The sequence below is a fragment of the Bos mutus genome, chromosome X (genome assembly GCF_027580195.1).
Source record: "Bos mutus isolate GX-2022 chromosome X, NWIPB_WYAK_1.1, whole genome shotgun sequence".
NCBI lineage: Eukaryota > Metazoa > Chordata > Mammalia > Artiodactyla > Bovidae > Bos > Bos mutus.
The window spans coordinates 79,906,234-79,926,957 of record NC_091646.1 but is presented as its reverse complement, the minus strand read 5'-3'; the positions used below and the strand labels follow the sequence as shown (position 1 = coordinate 79,926,957).

Genomic DNA, 20,724 nt, shown 5'->3' with positions numbered 1-20,724 from the left:
AAAAATCACAAAATGAAACATCTCTAAAGATGATAAAGTATGGCCCCAAGACAGTTCAGAAAATACTAAGTTGAATAAGAGGCAGAATTCACAATATTATTAACATTTTCAAATGTTAAATTCTGCTTGGCTAGGAATGTATATCCAAAGAAAACTGGCAGAAACAAAAGTATTATGTACTCTTCCTGCCACCCTAGCCCATTCCCCTAAAAAAAGAGGGGAATACTAACTTAAGCCTAACAATTCAAAGAAAATACAAAAACTAAATGAAATGATGAACATTACTTGAACACCTATATGTAAGATGTTATAACTGTATAAACTATTAATACTTAGGCCTCACCCTCCAAAATCCTAATTTAATTAGGGACCCAGGAAACAGAACTGTTTTTGTCTTAGGGTTTTTTTGGCCATACCATGCGGTTTGCAAGATCTTAGTTCCCCAACCAGGGACTGAACCTGGGCAACTGCAGTGAAAGCTCCAAGTCCTAACCACTGGACCTCTAAGGAATTCCCCAAAGGACTGTTTTTTAAAAGCTCTTCTGTTGATTTTGACATGCAGCTAGAGTTAAGAACCACTGACCTAGCTCCTTTCTTAATGAAACTCCCTCATATTTTACACATAAATATACTGACACCAGAGGGGGTATAGTGACTTACTTTTGATCATAACCAATTTAGCTCTTTACGAATTTTAAAAAGCAGCAGTACCCTAAGAAAATACAGCTCTCAGTAAATGAGGGGGGAGAATTAAAGGGGAAAAAGACAAACAATTCTGAAGGGAAAACGGTTTGTCTTTTCTGTACTTACCATATAGTCTGCAATATCCTCTGGTGCATCACCATCAACATCAAACTTGAAGGTGACCATCTTGTTATTGTGTGTCTCCAGTTGACACTCCACCATGTTGTCTCCAGAGGTTGAAACCTGGACACAAATATTTTACTAGTTTAAGAGTCAGTCATTGCCTTCTTTTTGCAAAGGGAATAGGAAATATTTCGATGAGCTCACATAAAATATATGAAAAAATGGTCTAAAATATTGAGAATCTAAAAAGATTCTGCTTTTCCCTTGGTGAAATACTGTCTAAATAACCACTGTATGACAAATCTAAGGCTCAAATTATTCAGCAAAAAAATCAGGAAAGGAAAGGAGCACAACTTTTATAAAAATACAAAAAAAGTTACGATAATCCCTATAACTATCTGCAATGCAAAGATCTAAATCTGGGTAATCATTTTCAAAATTCTCCCAATCTCACAAATTGACCTTTAAGCAAAGGAAAATACACTAATAATAGAAATGTAAACTGGTCCAACCTTTCTGGACAGCAATCTAGAAATATGTATTGAGAAAGTTTAAAAATCTTCATACTCTGATCAATAATTCTACTTCCAAGAATCTATCATAAGGAAATAATCACCACAAATACAAAGATTTGTGCTCAAGGGTATCTGCTTAAGAATTTCATAATACTCTATACTCACTGCCACAGCAACATTGCCCCTCCCTGACTGCCCAGACCTCAACATGCACTCTTAACCAAATCATATTTACACACTGACCTGAAGAACAGTAAGCTGAAATTTAGTTCCCTTCTCTGACCGAGGACAGGAAGCTCTTCTCTGTTTGATCCGATCTTGTTTGCCATTTCCACTTGGGTTATCAAGGGTATTTGTGTTTTCCTTCACAGGTGCCACATCATGACTCAAACTATTATTTAAAAAAACAAAAAAAAACAAAAGCAACTCCAATTCAGTTTCTCAGAGAAGACATTATTCTATGATTCTCAAAGTCCAATATTTAACCCAAATCAGATTTATAACTGATTTATATCTGAAATCCCTGTATGGCTAGAATCATTCCATTTTGATGGTAAAATTCTAAGAAAAACCCTCTATTACAAAATAATAAATGAGTTTAAATAAAATATATAAGTTGTACAATATCTCTCAAAAAGTTATAATTGTACAACTTTGCAAATATACTAAATTCCATTGAATTGTACACTTTAAATGGGTGAAAATTTAATGGTATGTGAATTATGTCTCAATGAAGCTGTTTTTAAAAGTTACAAAACACTGAGATTACTTGAGGCAAACATCTCACAGTAATGGGAGTGAAAAAAACACTGCTAGTGATGGACCTCTGTGGAACCTTTTATCAGTGGATGTTCTTGACCAATTTTATTTTGTTTGTTTAGGGTTTTTCTTATTAATATGTTCAAATAAAATTCTAAAAACCAATTCTAACTCAAAATAATATACCTGTTCATGTAAGAAAATCAACAGAAGATAGACGAGGTGTGGAAGACAGAAATAGTGCAGGAAACAGAACAAGAAATGAAAATGAGATAAACAAAAGGAATATTATTCAGCTATAAAAGGAATTCCTGAAAAAAATCTACTCCTGATCACTGGCTATACTAAAGCCTTTGACTGTGTGGATCAAAACAAACTGTGGAAAATTCTTCAAGACATGGGACTACCAGACTATATTACCTACCTCCTGAGAAACCTGTATGTAGGTCAAGAAGCAACAGTTAGAACCGGACGTGCAACAACAGACTGGTTCCAAATGGAAAGGAGTACGACAAGGCTGTATATTTTCTTCCTGCTTATTTAACTTATATGCAGAGTACATCATGCAAAATGCCAGGCAGGATGAAGTACAAGCTGGAATCAAGACTTCCAGGAGAAATATCAATAACCTCAGATATGCAGATGATACCACCCTAATGGCAGAAAGTAAAGAGGAAATAAAGAACCTCTTGATGAAGTTGAAAGAGAAGAGTGGAAAAAGCTGGCTTAAAACTCAACATTCAAAAAACAAAGATCCTGGCATCTGGTCCCATTACTTCACAGCAAGTAGATGGGGAAACAATGGAAACAGTGACAAACTTTATTTTTTTGGGCTCCAAAATCACTGCAGATGGTGACTGCAGCCATGAAATTAGAATACGCTTGCTCCTTGGAAGAAAAGCTATGACAAACCTAGACAGTGTATTAAAAAGCAGAGATATTCATTTGCCAACAAAGGTCCATATAGTCAAAGCTATGGTTCTTCCAGTAGTCATGTATAGATATGAGAGTTGTACCATAAAAAAGGCTGATTGCCACAGAATTGATGCTTTCAAATTATGGTGCTGGAGAAGACACTTGAGAGTCCCTTGGACAGCAAGGAAATCAAACCAGCCAATCTTAAGGGAAATCAGCCCTGAATACTCACTGGAAGGACTGATGTTAAAGCTGAAGCTCCAGTACTTTGGCCACCTGATGTGAAGAGCTGACTCACTGGAAAAGACCCTGATGCTAGGAAAGACAGAAGACAGGAGGAGAAGGGTGTAACAGGATGATACGGTTGGATGGCATCACCTACTCAATGGACATGACTTTGAGCAAACTCTGGGAGATAGTGAAGGATAGGGAAGCCTAGCATGCTGCAGTCCATGTGGTTGTGAAGAGTCAGATATGACTTAGCAACTGAACAACAACATAAAAAGAATGAAATCTTGCCATTTGTAACAACATACATAGATGTTGAGGGCATTATGCTAAGTGAAGTAAGTCAGAAACAGAAATACAAATACCGTATGATCAATGCAAAGAAATAGAGGAAAATAACACAATGGGAAAGACTAGGGATCTCTTCAAGAAAATTAGACATACCAAGGGAACATTTCATGCAAAGATGGGCTTGATAAAAGACAAAAATGGTATGGCCCTAACAGAAGCAGAAGATATTAAGAAGAGGTGGCAAGAATACACAGACGAACTGTACAAAAAAGATCTTCACAACCAAGATAATCACGATGGTGTGATCACTGACCTAGAGCCAGACATCCTGGAATGTGAAGTTAAGTGGGCCTTAGAAAGCATCACTACCAACAAAGCTAGTGGAGGTGATGGAATTCCAGTTGAGCTGTTTCAAACCTTGAAAGATGATGCTGTGAAAGTGCTGCACTCAATATGCCAGCAAATGGAAAACTCAGCAGTAGCCACAGGACTGGAAAAGGTCAGTTTTCATTCCAATCCCAAAGAAAGGCAATGCCAAAGAATGCTCAAACTACTGCACAATTGTACTCATCTCACATGCTAGTAAAGTAATGCTCAAAATTCTCTCAGCCAGGCTTCAGCAATATGTGAACCATGAACTTCCTGATGTTCAAGCTGGTTTTAGAAAAGGGAGAGGAACCAGAGATCAAATTGCCAACATCTGCTGGATCATCGAAAAAGCAAGAGAGTTCCAGAAAAACATCTATTTCTGCTTTATTGACTATGCCAAAGCCTTTGACTATGTGCATCACAATAAACTGTGGAAAATTCTGAAAGAGATGGGAATACCAGACCACTTGACCTGCCTCTTGAGAAACCTATATGCAGGTCAGGAAGCAACAGTTAGAACTGGACATGAACAACAGACTGGTTCCAAATAGGAAAAGGAGTACATCGAGGCTGTATATTGTCACCCTGCTTATTTAACTTATATGCAGAGTACATCATGAGAAACGCTGGACTGGAAGAAACACAAGCTGGAATCAAGATTGCCGGGAGAAATATCAATAAACTCAGATACGCAGATGACACCACCCTTATGGCAGAAAGTGAAGAGGAACTAAAAAGCCTCTTGATGAAGGTGAAAGAGGAGAGTGAAAAAGTTGGCTTAAAGCTCAACATTCAGAAAACGAAGATCATGGCATCCAGTCCCATCACTTCATGGGAAATAGATGGAGAAACAGTGGAAACAGTGTCAGACTTTATTTTCCTGGGCTCCAAAATCACTGCAGATGGTGACTGCAGCCATGAAATTAAAAGACGCTTACTCCTTGGAAGGAAAGTTATGACCAACCTAGATAGCATATTCAAAAGCAGAGACATTATTTTGCCAACAAAGGTCTGTCTAGTCAAGGCTATGGTTTTTCCTGTAGTCATGTATGGATGTGAGAGTTGGACTGTGAAGAAGGCTGAGCGCCAAAGAATTGATGCTTTTGAACTGTGGTGTTGGAGAAGACTCTTGAGAGTCCCTTGGACTGCAAGGAGATCCAACCGGTCCATTCTAAAGGAGATCAGCCCTGGGATTTCTTTGGAAGGAATGATGCTAAAACTGAACCTCCAGTACTTTGGCCACCTCATGCGAAGAGTTTGACTCATTGGAAAAGACTCTGATGCTGGGAGGGATTGGGGGCAGGAGGAGAAGGGGACGACAGAGGATGAGATGGCTGGATGGCATCACTGACTCGAGAGACATGAACCTGAGTGAACTCCGGGAGTTGGTGATGGACAGGGAGGACTGGTGTGCTGCGATTCATGGGGTCGCAAAGAGTCGGACACGACTGAGCAACTGAACTGAACTGAACTGATGATCTTTTTGTGTAATCTAACAATAGGAAAAAACAACCAAGCAAAAACTTCCCCAGCCTCAAAGATATAGAGAATAGACTGGTGGGTGCCAGAGGCAGGAATGGGGGGAAGGTAGAGAGTGGGTGAAATGGGTGGAGAGAGTCAAAATGTACAAACTATTAATACCAGTTATAAAATAATTAAATCATGGGGATATAATGTACATCATGGAGATGATAGTTAATAATACTGTACTGCATATTTCAAAGTTTCTCAGAGTAGATTTTTAAAGTTCTCATCATAAGAAAAAATCTTTATTAACTATATATGGTGATGAATTTTTAAACTAGACTTATTGTGATCATTTCACAATATATAAACATAGTAAATCATTATATTGTACATCTGAAACTAACATAAGGGTGTATGTCAGGTTTACCTCAATAGAAAGAAAGAAACAAACAAAGGAGGAGGGAGGGAGTGGGGGAGGAGGGAAGAAGAAAAAATACACCACAATTTGGTTAAAAAAAACTGAATGAATAATGTGAAAATGATTCAACATGATTAATTCTAACTAGCTATATTTTGCATGTTCAAGTCAATATGATTATGACAGGACAGACTTTCAGTTGATCTGTATCAAAGGTATTTTTCAGCTTTTTCCTTAATAAATTTGAATATATTCAATAAATACATTTGAAACTTAAATGAGGTCTGTATGCACCAGATATTTTTAAAATTGATTTTTAGGTTAAGTCCTTTCTCCTAAAGAACTACTCATGAAGTATGTGTATAAAGATATACAATACCAGTCAGAATGGCTGTGATCCAAAAGTCTACAAATAATAAATGCTGGAGAGGGTGTGGAGAAAAGGGAACCCTCTTACACTGTTGGTGGGAATGCAAACTAGTACAGCCACTATGGAGAACAGTGTGGAGATTCCTTAAAAAACTGGAAATAGAACTGCCTTATGATCCAGCAATCCCACTGCTAGGCATACACACTGAGAAAACCAGAAGGGAAAGAGACATGTGTACCCCAATGTTCATCGCAGCACTGTTTATAATAGCCAGGACATGGAAGCAACCTAGATGTCCATCAGCAGAGGAATGGATAAGAAAGCTGTGGTACATATACACAATGGAGTATTACTCAGCCATTAAAAAGAATACATTTGAATCAGTTCTAATGAGGTGGATGAAACTGGAGCCTATTATACAGAGTGAAGTAAGCCAGAAAGAAAAACATCAATACAGTATACTAACGCATATATATGGAATTTAGAAAGATGGTAACAATAACCCGGTGTACGAGACAGCAAAAGAGACACTGATGTATAGAACAGTCTTATGGACTCCGTGGGAGAGGGAGAGGGTGGGAAGATTTGGGAGAATGACATTGAAACATGTAAAATATCATGTAAGAAACGAGTTGCCAGTCCAGGTTCGATGCACGATACTGGATGCTTGGGGCCAGTGCACTGGGACGACCCGGAGGGATGGTATGGGGAGGGAAGAGGGAGGAGGGTTCAGGATGGGGAACACATGTATACCTGTGGCGGATTCATTTTGATATTTGGCAAAACTAATACAATTATGTAAAGTTTAAAAATAAAATAAAATTTAAAAAAAAGATATACAATAAAAGAAAAACAACACCTAATATTTTTTCTATGTCCCTGTGAAAAAGAATTTTCATAACTACAAGTGGAGAAAGAAGATGCTCTTAGTTCTTTAATAGACAGAGAAATAGCAGTAACATAACACATTAAGAGGATAAAAGGGATATAGTTTTAGTCAATGCAGTTGTATCATTCACTTTACAAAGTTGTCTTAAAACACTAGTTTAGGGTTTGGAACAAGATGGCAGAAATTATACCCCTAAGTATAACCATAAAATCTGGAAATAATACAGTAGAGTATCACAGGAGGGCACTGAAGAGTGAAAAGATGAAGGCAGACTGGCTAGGGACTCCCAGGACTTGAAGAAAAATATATCAGCTAAGCATCTCCTGGTTACCCACCCAGTGACAGAAAGCAGTCCACGTTCAGTGTCTCTTGACTCTTGGCCAAAAGGCAAAGGTAGCTCAAGCACAGTGGTCTCCTGAGCCCCAACTCAGCAACAGAAGGTAGTTAAAGTGGGCCCTTTCCTCCCTTGGTGATGCTGGTGGGAATTCTACCAGTAGCATGTGGTCTGGAGAGAGAGCCTAGGGCAGTGGGCCTAGGGCATTGTTCTCCAACCCCTTGGTCCAGCAGTGGGCCCCAGTGATACAAGATGAACCAAAGCAGACCAGAATAGTACTACAGGGACTCTGAAAACTAAATTGGCATTAGAACCATAGTCCACAAAAGTATCGATAAATGAGTACCTTGGCACCTAAACACAGTGACTGCCTGCTAAAATAGAGGATTTAAACAGGATCCAGAATATCCTAACATAATGTCCAAAATGTCCAGGATACAAATGAAAATTCTTTGTCATACCCAAAACCAGGAAAATCACAACATGAATGTGAAAAGTCAATCAAGAGATGCCAAGACCAGGATGAATCAGAACTACCAAAACCAGGATGAATCAGAACTACCTGACAAAGATTTTAAAGCAGCCATTATCAAATTGTTTCAAAGATCAATTACAACTACTCCTGAAACAAATGCAAAGTCAGAAAATCTCATAATAATAGAATATATTAAGGAAGAACCAAATGGAAATTATAAAAGGAATATAATCATAAAAATAAACGATTCATTTTGCACAATAGCAGAATGAATAGGACAAAGGAAAGAATCAATATCAGTGAATTTGAATACAAAACAAATGAAATTAAGCCAATCTGAACAAGATAGGGGCTTCCCAGGTAGCTCAGCTGGTAAACAATCTGCCTGTAATGTAGGAGACCCCAGTTTGATTCCTGGGTCAGAAAGTTATTACCAAATGAAAATACAATTATATATATACAATACATAAAATTATGTGGTTTTTATAATAATATATTATTATATCTGGTTGTAAATTATTTATTTAGATTAGCTGGAACTTTAAATTACATTATTTCCTTTTTAAAATTCTTACAATCTTTTCTTAAGAACAGAATATGAAGAGAATTCCCTGGTGGTCCAGTGGTTCAGACTCTGTACTCTCACCACCAAGGGCCTAGATTTGAACCCTGGTCAGGGAACTAAGATCCCGCATGCCAAAAAAAAAAAATCCAGACTATTATAATAATGTGAACAAGAAAATGGTCAATAATATTACAATCCATATGATCCTTATTAACATAAAAAGTAATAATAATATCTACTATTTTTATTGAACATACACACAAATACTAGAACACAGAAGCTTCTGTAGTCAAGAGACTAAGCACCTAAAGAAGGCAAATACTTCAACATGCCCTCATTGCTTTCATGGTATTAATTTGAAGATACTCACCTTCGAACTAAATCTGGTTTTAGAAGAGTTGCTTGCTGTTCAGCTCCAACTGCTTGGGATACAGGCTGTAAATAGCACAGAAATAAAACTTATTATAACAGCAAACTTCCAGTTGAAGGTGCAATTTGCTATTATTGCAGAAAACACGTCTGTTACATTTCATATTTTGGTTACCACACAAACCAGATAGAATGTCTACATTACTGAATGTCTATATCAATCCTACTATTGATGTTACTACCAGAAAAAGAAAAACAAAATGCAGCAGTACTGATATTCACCAAGACTTTTTCATAAAAAAGATAGCATTGTTTCATATACTTTTGTTTGTTATCTTTCAATGGCTTCCAGTCCTAATAGTAAAACTACTAATGAATTGCTATCACTCCAGAAACAGATAAATCAGTGATTCAAGGTTTAACATGTTGTATGGTCTCTCTCTCTCTTGTTCTCTCTTCACTAAACTACTGCCAACAATCCCTTTGAGGTGTTGGTATCCAACAGCTGCAATACTGGCTTCTAGGAGAAAAGTTTAAGCCCTTTACAAATGCAAGTTTCAACTCTGTTGGAAAATAATTTTAAACATTTATCTAATCCAATCAATGTACTGCCACTGGTGACAGCAGAGTGACTTTAAAATGCAAATGTATCAAAATCAATCACTTATCTACCTAGTTCAAATTCTCTAATGATGGCACCTCATCTTCTATAAGGTTAAGTCCCTTTGGATGACAAATTAAGTCCTTAATGAACTGGTCCCTGCCTAATTCTCTAGTTCTTCTCCCCTTGAAGTCACACCGAACTCTAGCTCCTGTGAATGAGTCGAGCTTTTCCATATCTGGTGACTCTACTTATATTCCTTCATCTCCCTGGACTATTTATAATAAATATTATAATCACCATGTTAAGAAAATAGCATTTTTGGTTATTTTTCCCCATTTTATTGCTTTTATGTTACTATTTACATTGTATAATTCAAAACTTTCAAAGGATAGCAAATACTAAGTGTATAGAAAAATAGGCATTTTCATAAACCACTAGGATTTATGGGACTGTCAACTGGTTAGACCTTTCTGACGGGTAATTCAACAATTAAATTATCCAAGTTTTTAAAATGTCTAGCAATTTCATTTCTAGAAAATTAACCCAAGGAAATAATAAAAAAATAGCCTCCAATTAAAATAAATAAATTTAAATTAAAAAAAAAAACTGTATGTGAGTCACTCAGTTGTGTCTGACTCTTTGCAACCCCAAGGGCTACAGCCAGCCAGGCTCCTCTGTCCATGGAATTCTCTATGCAAGAATACTGGAGTGAGTAGCCATTCCCTTCTTCAGGGGATCTTCCTGACTCAGGGATTGAACCTGGGTCTCCTGTATTTCAGGCAGATTATTTACAACGTGAGCCACCAGGGAAACCCTATTGATAAATACTCTTCCTATAAAAGGAACAAACTTAAAGAAATGCCATAACTGAATATAAGCACACGAGAATATCAAGTGTGCTCAATGGAAAAAAAATGTATTACATTTTGTTAATTCTTCTACTGATTTTAAGATGTGTTCTGTAAACCAAGATATGAAATCAAATTAACAAGTTCAAGTTTCTTCTTTCACTTTCAGCTGACAACAAAGAATTATATCAGAATGGAAAAGTAGAACTGCTTCAAATGCACAAAAGTTAGCTACTCAAAGAAACACTGATTTTAACCCAATATTATACAATATTTTATTTTAACAAAAATATTTAGGTGAGGCTTATAGCAATATATTATCATGTAGGTACTTACTGAGAAGGCTGAATCCAATAAACTGTAAATTTGACAATATCTTACTACACATCCTATTAATCTGAGTAATTTTGGGGGAAAAGAAGATATAAAAGCATCCCATTTTATATAATTCCATATTTTTCCACAGAGTTTATAGACAACACAGAATCAAAAGAGTTGTAAATAATTCTAATTCTAACCTTAACATTAGAATCTGCAACATGTAAAAATTCTAGTCATATATTGCTAGGCACTGCCAAATGATAATCAAATGTTTGTCATACAGTGGTTTTAAGCTTGTAAAATAATATTCAAAAGTTTTATACTACCCTGGTCCTTTTGTCTGAGTAAATTATAGTAAAATCAGGAAATAAATCAAGAGTTCATACAAAGATTTAGCTATAAGGATGTTCTTCACAACATGGAATATAATTACAAACAGCAAAAAAGAAAAAGAAAAAAAATAGACACATGTTTATTTTACCTGCTCCATTAAATAAATAATGTATGATGGATAAAGCAGGATAACCACAGTGGTGTGATCACTCACCTACAGCCAGACATCCTGGAGTGTGAAGTCAAGTGGGCCTTAGGAAGCATCACTGCCAACAAAGATAGTGGAGGTAATGGAATTCTAAAAGATGATGCTGTAAAAGTGTTGCACTCAATATGCCAGAAAATTTGGAAAAGTCAGCAGTGGCCACAGGACTGAAAAAGGTCCACTTTCATTCCAATACCAAAGAAGGGCAATGCCAAAGAATGTTCAAACTACCACACAATTACACACATTAGGCTCAAAATCCAGCAAGCTAGGCGTCAGCAGTACATGAGCTAAGAACTTCCAGATGTACAAGCTGGATTTAGAAAAGGCAGAGGAACCAGAGATCAAACTGCCAACATCTGTTGGATCATAGAAAAACTAAGAGAATTCCAGAAAAATATCTACTTCTGCTTCATTGACTACGCTAAACCCTTTGACTGACTGTGTGGATCACAAGAAACTGTGGAAAATTCTTCAAGATATAGGAATACCAGACCACCTTACCTGCATCCTGAGAAACCCGTATGTAGGTCAAGAAGCAACAGTTAGAACGACATGGAACAATGGACTGGTTCAAAATTGGGAAAGGAGTACATTAAGGCTGTATATTGTCACCCTGCTAATTTTACTTATATGCAGAGTACATCATGTGAAACGCCAGGCTGAATGAATCACAAGCTGGAATCGAGATTTCAGGGAGAAATATCAATAACCTCAGATGATGATACCACCCTTATGGCAGAAAGCAAAGAGGAACTAAAGAGCCTCCTGATGAAGGTGAAAGAGGAGAGTGGAAAAAGCTGGCTTAAAACCCAGCATTCAAAAAACTAGGATCATGGCATCCAGTTCCATCACTTCATGGAAAGTAGATGGGGAAGCAATGGAAACAGTGACATACTTTATTTTCTTGAGCTCCAAAATCACTGTGGATCGTGACTACAGCCATGAAATTAAAAGACGCTTGCTCCTTGGAAGACAAGCTATGACAAATATAGACAGTGTATTAAAAAGCAGAGACATGTGTTTGCCAACAAAGGTCCATATAGTCAAAGCTATGGTTTTTCCAGTAGTCATGTATGGATATGAGAGCTGGACCATAAAGAAGGCTGAGAACTGAAGAACTGATGCTTTTGAACTGTGGTGCTGAAGAAGACGTGAGAGTCCCTGAGACAGCAAAGAGATCAAATCAGTTAATCTTAAAGGAAATGAACTCTGAATATTCATTGGAAGGGGTGATGTTGAAGCTAAAGTTCCAATATATGGCCACCTGATGCGAAGAGCTGATTCATTAGAAAAGACGTTGATGCTGGGAAAGATTGAAGGCAAGAGGAGAAGGAGATGACAGAGGATGAGAAGGTTGGATGGCATCATCAACTCAATGGACATGAGTTTGAGCAAGCTCTGGGAGATGGTGAAGGACAGGGAAGCCTGGCATGCTGCAGTCCATGGGGTTTCAAAGAGTCAGACACAACTGAGCAACTGAACAACAACAAAAATAAATAATGGTACATCCATACTAAAGGCTTTATGCAGCCCTTTAAAATGTGCTAAAACATGTAAGATGTTATAAGTGGAAAAAGATTTATATACATTATGGTTACATTAAAATTGCATATATGCATAAGCTTATAAAATGATCTAGAAGAATACACACTTCGTCTTAAGCAAGCTTAACTATATTCATCTTGCTTTGGTAATAAGAACTTTATACAGATTTATCAACCCTGAAATCTGGTAATCTCAGGGCTGGTCCCCCTTATTTCAGTGTGCAACATTATAGTTGTTTTAGACAAAAGTAAAAATGGAACATTTTACTAAATTTGAAAAACATCTACAAAAATGGCCAGGCATCTATTTGCAAATATTAATTTTGAACTCCCAGAATTATTATGACAGAACTTGATATGAAGCTGGCAATTAAAAAAGCAGATGAATCAACTATTAGCTTTGATTCTGAGGACCAAAATAATTGTTAATAATAATTATAAGTGGTTATAAAATATAATTCCAGATTGTTGTCACAGAAACTACGTTTTGTTTATGTTACCTCCAGATTTAAGCATGAGGACCCCATGTCACTGCTCCATCTTGCTAGGACTCCTCATAATTTTTTAAAGTTTCTTTAATACAAACATTTGTTAAAGTTGGATAAAATAAGATGTTGTTAATGTTGTGTGTACAAAAAAAAGAAATCTCTTTGCCAAAATATTTGCTTTCAAATACTTTGAAATGTAAACAGTGATTATATTAAAGAGTTAATCATCTAATCTCTAATTAGAAGCCAATCTAATTTATACAGGGGGAAAAAACTTCATTATGAATTGACCGGGTTAGATGGGGGAAGGCGAAAGTAGAAAACGGTATATTCTTCTCATTTCTCCCCAGTCCTTACCTTCAAATCCAAATCAAAGACAGATACGAATCCCTTTTCCTAATGAGACCTTTGATATCTGGATATCTGAGACCTTGATAACTAGCTAGCAAATTTCAATATAACTAAAGTACCTCTTATCACTTGTAGAATGAGGACAAGGCCAAAATGAGAAGCAAATCTAGGCCTGAATTCCATGGGCCACACTGAGAGAGTCCTTTCCTAGGCAGGTTGATAAGAAGTCCAGGAATTCCCAAAGAGAAAGGGGTCTGGAGTTCTCAAGGAGGAAGAAAGGACAAACTTTTTTGTCCCTCTACATTCCTTAGGATTATATAACAATAATGTATCCTGCTTGAGGAAAGTATCTGGAAAAAACTTTCTGGCTAATCCTGTTGTCTTAAGGTGTAAATTATGGGAGTAGGTCTAGTGAGGTCTTTATAACCTCCAGATATTCTTTTGATTCACTGTAATAACTAATAAGGGAGTATATAACTCCATGGCTAACACTAACAAGGGGGTACTCTTTCTGCCCCCTTCTGATGCCTATGTCAGAAGCTTTCTCTATCTCCTTTATACTTTAATAAAAGCTTATTACACAAAAGCTCTAAGCAATTAAGCCTCATCTCTGGCCCCAGATTGAATACTTCTCCTCCAGAGGTGAAGAATCCCTGCATCTTTGCATGGTTCAATAACATCCTTTCAACACCATTCTCTCCTGTTTACCATAGCATTTATTTTTTTACTATAAATTTATTCATTTTAATTGGAGGCTAATTACTTTACAATATTGTATTGGTTTTGCCATACATCAACATGAATCCGCCACGGGTGTACACGTGTTCCCCATCCTGAACCCCCCCCCACCTCCCTCTCCATCCCATCCCTCTGGGTCATCCCACTGCACCATCCCTGAGCATCCTGTATCATGCATCAAACCTGGACTGGCGATTCATTTCACATATGATATTATACATGTTTCAATGCCATTCTCCCAAATCATCCCACCTCACCCTCTCCCACAGAGTCCAAAAGATTGTTCTATACATCTGTGTCTCTTTTGCTGTCTCGCACACAGGGTTATCGTGACCATCTTTCTAAATTCCATATATATGCGTTAGTATACTGTATTGGTGTTTTTCTTTCTGGCTTACTTTACTCTGTATAATAGGCTCCAGTTTCATCCACCTCATCAGAACTGATTCAAATGTATTCTTTTGAAGAAAGCTGAACGCCGAAGAATTGATGCTTTTGAACTGTGGTGTTAGAGAAGACTCTTAAGAGTCCCTTGGACTGCAAGGAGATCCAACCAGTCCATTCTGGAAGAGATCAGCCCTGGGATTTCTTTGGAAGGAATGATGCTAAAGCTGAAACTCCAGTACTTTGGCCACCTCATGCGAAAAGTTCTCATTGGAAAAAGACTCTGATGCTGGGAGGGATTGGGGGCAGAAGGAGAAGGGGACAACAGAGGATGAGATGGCTGGATGGCATCACTGACTCGATGGACGTGAGTCTGAGTGAACTCTGGGAGTTGGTGATGGACAGGGAGGCCTGGCATGCTGGGATTCATGGGGTCGCAAAGAGTCGGACACGACTGAGCAACTGAACTGAACTGAACTGAATATTCCATTGTGTATATGTACCATAGCTTTCTTATCCATTTGTCTGCTGATGGACATCTAGGTTGCTTCCATGTCCTGGCTATTATAAACAGTGCTGTGATGAACACTGGGGTACATGTGTCTCTTTCAATTTTGGTTTCTTCAGTGTGTATGCCCAGCAGTGGGATTGCTGGGTCGTATGGCAGTTCTATTTCCAGTTTTTTAACGAATATCCACACTGTTCTCCATAGTGGCTCTACTAGTTTGCATTCCCACCAACAGTGTAAGAGGGTTTGCTTTTCTCCACACCCTGTCCAGCATTTATTGCTTGTAGACTTTTGGATCGCAGCCATTCTGACTGGCGTGAAATGGTACCTCATTGTGGTTTTGATTTGCATTTCTCTGATAATGAGTGATGATGAGCATCTTTTCATGTGTTTGTTAGCCATCTGTATGTCTTCTTTGGAGAAATGTCTGTTTAGTTCTTTGGCCCATTTTTTGATTGGGTCATTTGTTTTTCTGGAATTGATCTGCAGGTGTTGCTTGTATATTTTTGAGATTAATTGTCAGTTGCTTCACTTGCTATTATTTTCTCCCATTCTGAAGGCTGTCTTTTCACCTTGCTTATGGTTTCCTTTGTTGTGCAGAAGCTTTTAATCTTAATTAGGTCCCATTTGTTTATTTTTGCTTTTATTTCCGATATTCTGGGAGGTGGGTCATAGAGGATCCTGCTGTGATTTATGTCGGAGAGTGTTTTGCCTATGTTCTCCTCTAGGAGTTTTATAGTTTCTGGTCTTACGTTTAGATCGTTAATCCATTTTGAGTTTATTTTTGTGTATGGTGTTAGAAAGTGTTCTAGTTTCATTCTTTTACAAGTGGGTGACCAGTTTTCCCAGCACCACTTGTTAAAGAGATTTTCTTTTCTCCATTGTATATTCTTGCCTCCTTTGTCAAAGATAAGGTGTCCATAGGTGCGTGGGTTTATCTCTGGGCTTTCTATTTTGTTCCATTGATCTATATTTCTGTCTTTGTGCCAGTACCATACTGTCTTGATAACTGTGGCTTTGTGGTAGAGCTTGAAGTCAGGCAGGTTGATTCCTCCAGTTCCATTCTTCTTTCTCAAGATTGCTTTGGCTATTCGAGGTTTTTTGTATTTCCAATGCTCTCTTGGGACTTCCCTAGTGGTGCAGTGGTTAAGCATATGCTTTGCAATGCAGAGGATTCAGGTTCAATCCCTGGTCAGAGAACTAAGATCCCACATTCCAAGAAGCAACTAAGCCCCCATGCTGCAACCACTGAGCCAATGAGCCACAACTAGAGAGTCTGTGCACTGCAATGAAAGATCCTGTATGATGCAACAAAGACCCTGCCTGCCACAACTAAGACCCCACGCAACAAATAAGTAAATATTAAAATAAATAAAATGCTCTCCTGAACTTGTTACTTGATCTTTATTTCCTATGACAGTGTGGGAAGAGACTGTGTCTGTAAGATTTATCACAATATCCCCAGTGCCTAACCAACACTTGAAATAAGAATAGCTGCTCAAAAATCTTTCACTATTATAATGTTCCCATTTTTACTGTTTTTATTGTTATTATAGCAACAAAACAATCACTATTTATTGAGTATTTATTAAATACTAAAGTGAAAGTCGCTCAGTCATGTCTGACTCTCTGCAACCCCATGGACTGAGGCCTGCCAGGCTCCTCTATCCATGGAATTCTCCAGTCAAGAATAGCTGTTCCTTTCTCCAGGGAATCTTCCCAACCCAGGGATCGAGCCCTGGTCTCCCATATTGCAGGCAGATTCTTTACCATCTGAGCCACCAAGGAAGCACTTTATATTCATTATTTAACTAAATTCAACCCTTATGACAACTCTAAGCATAGGTACTATTACTTTTGTTTTACCAATAAGGAAACTGAGACTACAACTGATGGAGGCAAAAATTAAAACAAAGAAAATGAATGAATAGACAAATGACTCCAAAGAATACTGAAGAGCAGAGACGTCTTGTGCATACCACAGAAGCTTTTCTGTTAGTTCTTAACCCTTCTCTCTCTTTTTTAAGACTTTTACTTCACTATTACTTGCCCTCCTCCCATCAATGGTTCTTGGCCCTGAGTGCACTTTGTAATCTTAAGGGAAGAAAAGGCAGAGAGAAGGAAAAAGGAGAAAAAATTTTAAAAAGGGAAAGAAAATCCAAGCTCAAGCACATTCTAGAGATTCTTATTCAGTTATTCTGGAATGAAGGAAAGCAGTAAAACTGGGAAACGTTTTTATTTTAAAAATTATTTAAAGTTATTTGAAACATTTTATAATCTGCCTGATTGTACTATTATTTTAAAACATTTTATAAACTTCCTTGGTACTAATGACACTATAAAACATGTCTCTCCCACAAAGTACTTTTAAACAACCATTATGTATTGAGCATTTATTGCAGCCATGAAATTAAAAGACGCTTACTCCTTGGAAGAAAAGTTATGACCAACCTAGAGAGCATATTCAAAAGCAGAGACATTACTTTGCCAACAAAGGTCCGTCTAGTCAAGGCTATGGTTTTTCCAGTGGTCATGTATGGATGTGAGAGTTGGACTGTGAAGAAAGCTGAGCACCAAAGAATTGATGCTTTTGAACTGTGGTGTTGGAGAAGACTCTTGAGAGTCCCTTGGACTGCAAGGAGATCCAACCAGTCCATTCTGAAGGAGATCAGCCCTGGGTGTTCTTTGGAAGGAATGATGCTAAAGCTGAAACTCCAGTACTTTGGCCACCTCATGTGAAGAGTTGACTCATTGGAAAAGACTGATGCTGGGAGGGACTGTGGGCAGGAGGAAAAGGGGACAGTAGAGGATGAGATGGCTGGATGGTATCACCAACTCGATGGATGTGAGCTTGAGTGAACTCTGGTAGATGGTGATGGACAGGGAGGCCTGGCGTGCTGCAATTCACAGGTTCACAAAGAGTTGGACACGGCAGAGCGACTGAACTGAACTGAACTGAACTGAGGCACTTCTCACATGTATCTCATGTAGTCTTTAGCCTTCAAAATAGGCATTTTTTCTAACAGTATGAAAAATTTCCAACATACAGAAAACCTGATAATTGTTCAGTGAAAGCCCATACATCTACCACCCACAGTCTACAATATTTTACTATATTTGCATTATCAAACGTATATCCATCAATCCATCTTATTTTTTATGCATTTCAAAGTAAGTTCCAAATGCAAGATAGGCATTTTAAAACTTCATTTTAAAGATGAAAAGAACCTAAGCTAAAATAAATAACTTGCCTAAAATCGTACAATAAATAATTAAAGGAGCAAGAATTCAAATTCAGGCCCAACTAAAGATATAAAGTAGCTCAAACCTATTTTTATGATGTATACACCTATTTAACAGTGAAATTTTGCTTATTTAATTAAAGAAAATTATCAGGTGAGGAAGGTGCATGATACCCATTTCCATATTTTTTATGGAACCCTTTATCTATAAAGTCATTGCTTATCTAATTCCATTTTTTGGCCAAGCCAAGATTCTGAATAAAGAAATTTACCCTAAGAAATAACTGATCCACACACAGCATAGTTCCATGAATAAACTCACATAATGATGCCCAGGCTATTAAACAAACAGGAATAAAAAAGATGGAAACATACCATCAACACAGTGATTAACAGACAAGAGTAATAGAAACTGGAAGAAATTTCATTAATTATAGGGCAGGTAGCACTGAACTGAAGAAAACATTACTCAGGCTTCATTCCAGCAACTTCCTAGAGATCGCCTCATCAAAGAGAAGCTAACTTAAAGGAGACATACTTCATATTTTCCCCCTTAGTATCTGTTGCTAGTTGAGTTATCAAGAGTCTGTATCAACCAGCAAATTGCACTACTCTTGTCTCAGCCCATCCAAACTTTCTATAAGTCCATGGAATACTCCAGGCAAGAATACTGGAGTGGGTAGCCAGTCCCTTCTTCAGTGGATCTTATCGACCCAGGGACTGAACCCAGGTCTCTTGCACTTCGGGAAAATTCTTTAACATCTGAGTCACCAGGGAAGCCCCATAGTTATTTGGAGACAGCAACCAACATTGTTTTTTGTTTGTTTATTTTAATGGTAGAAGTGAGAATGCATATTGGAGATAAAAAGAAGACTGAGTCATTTGGCATTCTAGGAGGAGGAGTCCCCATAAAGTTAAGCCAACTCAGCAAGGATGCAGAAAAGGAAAAATTTTGGTATCCATATATGTTAGATGGATCCACACATTTTTAAAAGGGCCACTCTGCTTACTATCATGAGAAAAAGGTAATAAAAGAACAAAAGCACAAGGAAGAACAATCAGAAGTCTAATGAAATGATGCAAGAAAGAGAAAGTAGACTAGCATGGTTATCATTATGCAGTCCATGGGGTCGCTAAGAGTCGGACATGACTGAGCGACTTTACTTTCACTTTTCACTTTCATGCATTGGAGAAGGAAATGGCAACCCACTCCAGTGTTCTTGCCTGGAGAATCCCAGGGACGGGGGAGCCTGGTGGGCTGCTGTCTATGGGGTCGCACAGAGTCAGACACGACTGAAGTGACTCAGCAGCAGCAGTAATTATGGTGGAGGTGGTGACAAGTGCTCAGATTGCATAGTTCAAGGGAAAAGACAAAAGACTTTCTGATGATGTGAAGTGAAACATGAGAGGAAGAGAGGAATAAAAGATGACCACAGATATATGGCTTGAGTAACAGGAAAGACTGAGTTGCTATTTACTGAGATGAAGACAACTGTGGAAAGAACAGGCTTCAGGTGGTGGTGGGAGGGCAGTGCAAAAAAAAGTGTTTAATTTTGGACATATTAAATTTGAAATTCCTATTATACAATCAAGTGGAGATATTGGGTGTATACTATGGAAATATGGCAAAAAATTTTCCTAGAAAACAAAGTCAAATCTAAAATGGACTGGAGGTATCAGGATGAAATACATACACACACACACACACACACACACACACACACACATCTGCATGTGTGCACACACATTTTAATCTGTGCAATGGGAATCCTAGGAGCTACGACTCCCAAGAAGCATCAAACACACCCAACATCCAGATTTTGATCCTTAAATTACCTTTCTTGCTAAAAGGAAACAAAGCCCCATGGAGAAATGGAGAAATAACTGACCTAGATAGCATATTAAAAAGCAGAGACATGACTTTGCCAACAAAGGTCCGTATAGGCAAAACTATGGTTTTTCCAGTAGTCATATATGGATGTGAGAGTTGAACTATAAAGAAAGCTGAGCACCTAAGAATTGATGGTTTTGAACTGTGGTGTTGGAGAAGTCTCTTCAGGGGCCCTTGGAGAGCAAGCAGATCCAACCAGTCCATCCTAAAGGAAATCAGTCCTGAATGTTCATTGGAAGGACTGATGCTGAAGCTGAAACTCCAATACTTTGGCCACCATATGTGAAGAACTGACTCGTTGGAAAAGACCCTGATGCTGGGAAAGATTGAAGGGGGGAGGAGAAGGGGATGACAGAGGATGAGATGGTTGGATGGCATCACCGACTCAATGGACATGAGTTTGAGTAAACTCCTGGAGTTGGTGACAGACAGGGTGGCCTGGTGTGCTGCAGTCCATGGGGTTGCAGAATTGGACACGACTGAGCAACTGAAC

General features: G+C 38.0%; 1 protein-coding gene across 1 annotated transcript in view; it reads right to left on the bottom strand.

Moving 5' to 3' along the window:
• Positions 1-20,724, bottom strand: part of WNK3 (WNK lysine deficient protein kinase 3) — a 188,214-nt gene that overhangs the window by 51,890 nt on the left and 115,600 nt on the right. Inside the window, 3 exon segments of the mRNA XM_070366298.1 lie at positions 811-927; positions 1,566-1,713; positions 8,773-8,837. Of these exon segments, the coding sequence (XP_070222399.1) occupies positions 811-927; positions 1,566-1,713; positions 8,773-8,837 (330 nt within the window).